Source organism: Lycium ferocissimum, chromosome 6, assembly GCF_029784015.1.
Source record: "Lycium ferocissimum isolate CSIRO_LF1 chromosome 6, AGI_CSIRO_Lferr_CH_V1, whole genome shotgun sequence".
Lineage (NCBI taxonomy): Eukaryota > Viridiplantae > Streptophyta > Magnoliopsida > Solanales > Solanaceae > Lycium > Lycium ferocissimum.
Window position 1 is genome coordinate 31,346,134 of NC_081347.1, and position 5,565 is coordinate 31,351,698.

General features: G+C 32.5%; 1 protein-coding gene across 1 annotated transcript; it reads right to left on the minus strand.

Annotated features, from left to right (window-relative positions):
- Positions 1-1,101: 1,101 nt before the first annotated feature.
- Positions 1,102-3,362, minus strand: LOC132061266 (disease resistance protein Roq1-like). Its single transcript, XM_059454109.1, has 2 exons — positions 2,797-3,362; positions 1,102-1,936 (listed from the first exon to the last, which is right to left on the minus strand). Exons 1-2 carry the CDS (start codon positions 3,360-3,362, stop codon positions 1,351-1,353), a joined length of 1,152 nt encoding a protein of 383 aa, XP_059310092.1. The 3' UTR covers positions 1,102-1,350.
- Positions 3,363-5,565: the final 2,203 nt, after the last annotated feature.

Here is a 5,565-nt window from a genome sequence, read left to right on the forward strand (position 1 = left end):
GTATCAAAATGCCAAAAAAAAAATAAAAAAATAACAAAATATATTTCGTTGATTTTATCACGAAATGAAAAAAAAAAAATTAAACAGTCAAGAAATGCAAAAAAAAAAATAATAATAATAACAAAACATATTTCGTTCACTATTTCACTAAAAGCTAAAAAAAAAAAAAAACAGTTTCGTTATTCACAAAATTAAAAAAAAAAAAAAACAAAATACACCTATTTCGTTGAGCATTTCACGAAATGCAAAAAAAAAAAAAAAAAAAAACGGTTTCATTAATATTCGGGAATTAAAAAAAAAAAAGTTTTACACGTTTCGTTAAGCATTTCACGAAATGCAAACAAAAAAAAAAAAAAAAAAAAAATTTGGTTCAAATCATTAGGTATGAACGAGGTAAATCTTTGGGTATTTCGTTGGATAACTAAATGAAATACACGTAATATAAAAAAAAAGACGTAGTTTTACAGAACAACAACAATAAAAATAATTTTGACTCCGGACTCAAGTCTTTTACCTCACCTGAACGTTATGTTCTGGAAACCTAATAAAAGCATGCAATTAACTGGCTATGACTTTCCAAGAGCAAGACATTTTTTTTTTTTATATACGTTATAAGAATCATCTCTCATTTATGTTAGTTAATTCATATGAGTTATGACTTTTCATGAGCAAAAACATTACTCATTTTTCACGCTACAGAAGCATTACTCATTTATTTACATTAAAAGTTGCCTAATTATTGTATTTTAGACATTTTTTTTATTTAGAGGAATAGAGAATAAAAAGTTCAAAAAAAAAAGAGAACAAAGATAAATAGAATTCTTAAAAAGGTCGGCAATCAACGCTTGTCATCGAAAAGCTTTATTATATATATAGATTCCATAGTCAATTTCAATTTCTTTTTTTGATTAAACGCGGGTGTCCGAGTCTCTTTGAGCCCCGACTAATCCGGGGGGGGTCAGACCTTTTTCGACGAGGTTTCCATAAAGTGCACCACGGTTAATTAGGGTTTAAAGTCAGATGGTAGCGCCGAGAAATTGTTTTTGCCCAGTGGATTCCGAGCTTGAGGCGGCGAAAAGGGCACCCAGAGGCTCAAGTCAATTTTCAATTCTAGAGTACACATCATTGCTCCATATGCTTTTTACAAAAAAATAAAATAAAAAAATAACACACATCTCAAACTAATACCGTAAAAGATAAAATTCCCGAGAAATTATGAGAAGTTGTCATGAACGATCCTCCATAGAAATTCCACAAGGAATTGCCTTGCTTGAAGAAGAATGAATTCTCTGGCTAGGATAATAAAAATCCGGACGCCTGGATTTTCCTCGGCCAATTTGGTCACTCTATTTAAGAACTGTATGGCTTCATTTTCCACTGGTAATTTGACCTCGTAACTTGCATCCATTTTTTGCTGTAGCAGCACATTCTTGTCCCTCGTTGTGACAAAATTCTACTACCTTTGTCAAACCAATCGCGATCACCAGCTAAAGCGCGAATCTGTTTCACGTGATCAACTCCATCAAGAACAATGAGGACCTTCTTCGATTGAAGCTTTTCTCTTATCAAGTTGATTCCTTCAAATACATCTTTAGCCTGAACATGATAATTGAAGGTTTCTTTGAGGAGGTCATTTTGCAAATATACAAGGCCATGTTCCGCCGTAACTTCCCCAACATTTGGAAGAAAAACTGCACCTTCAAAGCGGTGTGAAAACGTGTCAAAAATGGCTTTTGCAATTGCAGTCTTTCCAGTTCCTGGGGCTCCCCACATCCCAATAACACGAACATTATCATCAGATCCCAATCTTAAGGATCCGTTTAGCTTTTTCATGTGAAATTCCACTCCCCTTATCTGTTTTATTTCAGTTGATCTTATGACTGTCACCTCCCTCTCAACCACTTTGACAATTTCCTGGATGACCTTTGCTTCATTCCTTTACATAGAAATAGGACATAATCAAAGGAGATGAGCAAAGTTTCAAAAGAACGAATTAGCAAAAAAATTTAAAAAAAAAAAAAAAAAAAAAAACGTAATTTTTAATATAATAAGTATTCCATCTTTCACAACTTATGTGACACTCTTCTTTTTTTTGTCAGTTTAAAAAGATAACACCTTTTATTTTAAAGCAAGGTCTCATTTGTTTGCACTTAATGGAGGTCTGAATCTGAACCATTCAGACCTTAGATCATTAAATACATTTGTTTACATTAAGATTTAAGCACTTATTTGTTTACGTTAAAAATTTAATTGTGTATGGATAATTTTTACCATTCTGTCCACAACCATAGCCACTGCCTCACCATCTCTACCACAACCACTGTCTTCACACACCACCAGCCATCACCTGCCATCACAACCACCACTACTATCCATCGCTACCACCTACTATCCATCATTATAATTATATCCAGGTAACTTCACCAACACTATCATCAACCACCACACGTTCTTCAGCCATCACTATCCACACTACCAACTACTGACATCAACAAACTCAACCAGCATTACCAACTGCCACTATCACGCAATCACTACAATACCAACCAACACGACCATCACAACTATCACCACTATCATTACTAGCCACTAGCATCAACCATCACCACCACTACAAACCATCTCCACTATCACTAGCTAACATAAATGTTTCATTTTTTAAGATATCTGAAAACAAGAAATTCAAATTTAGATATCTTAATCTTAATGCAAACAAATGATTCCTTAAATACCAAAGACATGTCTAGATCACAAGTTTCAATAGTGTTATGAACGAAAACTAAGATTTGTGATTACCCATTAAAAGTGTTACGGACGTCGATTCCAGATAAGTTGGCAGCTTCAGTTAAGGCTTGTTTCCATCTCTTTACCCTTTCCGGTTGGTCCTTGTATTTCTCATTGAGTTTATCAAATGAATCGGCGAAAGAATTCCTCTGGTGTCGAACATCAGATGGATCCACATCATAAAATACAGGCAAAACAGATTGCCCATACTTCTTATTGCATTCCATAATCTTTACGAGATTGTCCAAGCACCAAGGTGATGAGGCATAATCTCGAGAAAAAATAGGGATGGCCGTTCTTGATTCTTCAATGGCCTCTAAAAGTTCGGCAGAAATCTCAGTTCCTGCTATGAGACTCACATCGTCTTTAAAAGTTTTCAGCCCACTTCTCTCAAAAGCTTCATACAGATGGGATGTGAAGCTCTTGCTATTATCCTCTACCTCAAAATTCAAGAAAGCGTCGTACGTCTTTCCACAATGCCTTGCAATCTCACATCTTTTCAAGTGAGACCTGATTGCCGGAAAGGAATTTGAACTCGAAGTCGGGGAAATGAATGACTTTTGGATGCAAACAGCCATTTTATATGACTCAACCTAGCTAATAACAACGTGAGGGAACCAAATTGGGATGGAGTATGTTATGGATCCTAAATCCACAACCAAATACAGAACAACATATTGATATGTTGATTAAAGCAACAATATCTGAGAAAGAAATACTTGAGAGAGAGACCAAAGAGCGGCAATCTTTACCCTACTTCCATTACTCTAGCACTTTATATTGAACCCTAAAGGCTAAGCCCATTAACTCAGGGTCCCAGATAAATTTTCCTGGCCCCAGATATTATTTTCCTGGCCACTACTTTCAATAAGCCCAAGCCCAATACAATTCATAACAGAGTGTTGGCTGGCCAGTTCTTGGAGCGCATTTGCGTAATTTAAAAGCTTATTTAGTTTGAGAAGTATTTTTTTTAAAATTGTTTTTCAAAAAAGTAATTTTGATGAAAGCGGTTGAATTTGGTTGGAAATAAGTTATAAGCGATTGTGTTTGGTTAATCTTAAAAAAGTGTTTTTGAGTATCAAATAAATTATAGTGAGAAATTATTTTAGAAATTATTTTAAATATCTATTAGGAAAGACTTATATTAAGTTTTTATTTTTAACTAATTAAAATTTAAAAGTACATATTAAAATTTTCAATTAAAATAATACAAAAATAAATAAAAACATTAAATATTGATATAATATCAACACAATGATTTAAATATACTAAAAGGCAACCACCAAAATAAAATTCAAAATCATTCCACAAATTAAAATTCAACACAAAAATAAGTAGAATCATTTTATAACATCACAAGCAATGATTTCATCCCTAAGTGTTGAAGTACATTGTAAATATCTATTTACTGAATATTTTGTCTAGAAAAGAAGTGTGATCTGAATCAATTCCTTTTATAGCCCTTAACAATTTTAAAAGAACACAAATATCATTGAAGGCAAATTATATACATATTTATACTTCTCACAAATGAATTTATATCATATCTTTGATAGAAAGAACACAAGTCATGAAGGCAAATTATATACATATTCATTATATTGTAAAAAAAAAAAAAAAAAACTCACCCGATCCTTTATGATACACACATGCCATATATCATATACTGACACGATATCATAGATGGTAGGTCCATTCCTTCAAAAGAAAATAAATTATAACAAATAGAGTTTAAGCATAATTTTGATATATTAATTTTATATCATTTTTAGCAAGTTAAAGTTTGTAAAAAAAAATAGAGTCATATCTTAGATATTACTTTTATTTTCATTTGCAAACAAAAAAGTATTATAAAAATATATTTTCTATTAATTTAGATTTTAATAAATAAACTAGTGACTCTAATATTTTTCTTATTGTTATTCTAATTATTTAATTTTTCTATATTCTTATAATCTAAAATTAATTAGCTATTATATTGATTTTTATATTAAAAAAAAAAAGGGGGGGGTGGGGGGGGGGAAAAAAAAACCAAAACTAGAAAAGACAAAAGAAAGAGAAGAAAACATACTTACCTCAGTGACGTGAGAACATGTGCAGTGCTTCCGTAATCAGTCAGTTGCACAACGCAAAGAAGAGGGAGGTAATTATTTTGTAGGACATGGGTATTTATTGTTATCAATCTGTATTACGAAATAGTAAACATGATATTTTTAATCGGTAACTTTTACAAAAATCGAGAAAGTATAAACGATGTAAAACGAATGCGGAAAAATAATCGGAAAGAGTATATGAAAATAATTTTTAAGAGGCAAGAAATCCGGCCAGTACTGAATGCGCGGTGTGTCGCCCAAGAAATTATTACTTGATGGGGTTGAATGTAGAATATTTCCTCCGGGATAGAAGGATTTCACTCACCGGTGTGTTGGTACCAAAAACTCAGATGTGGGCGAACACAATGGCGGTATATCGCGCGAAGCAGAAACTTTAAGAGGTAGAAGAATAGAAGAAAATCGGGAAAATTCGTAAGGAAAAATTCGAGGATTAACGAATATATATTTTGTTTGGGGAAAAGGTTTGCAGACTTTTCGGAAAAGTTTGCAACCTTTCAGAAAAATTCCGTTGGAAGAAAACGAAGGGAAATGTTTTAAATTGATCCGGGAAAGAAAGAAAACGGGTCGGGTCGCTTTAATTAAATAATTAAAATTAAATGAAATTTATAAAAGATTATCAATCAATCAGATATCAAAAGGAGATTTGATATCTTTGAACCTGTTTGAT

Bases quoted from the DNA above. Each gene is read 5' to 3' on its own strand.
- LOC132061266 (XM_059454109.1), bottom strand. From the start codon at position 3,362: ATGGCTGTTTGCATCCAAAAGTCATTCATTTCCCCGACTTCGAGTTCA. The intron at 1,937-2,796 runs GTAATCACAAAT...TTCTATGTAAAG, and splicing joins GTCCGTAACACTTTTAATGG to GAATGAAGCAAAGGTCATCC.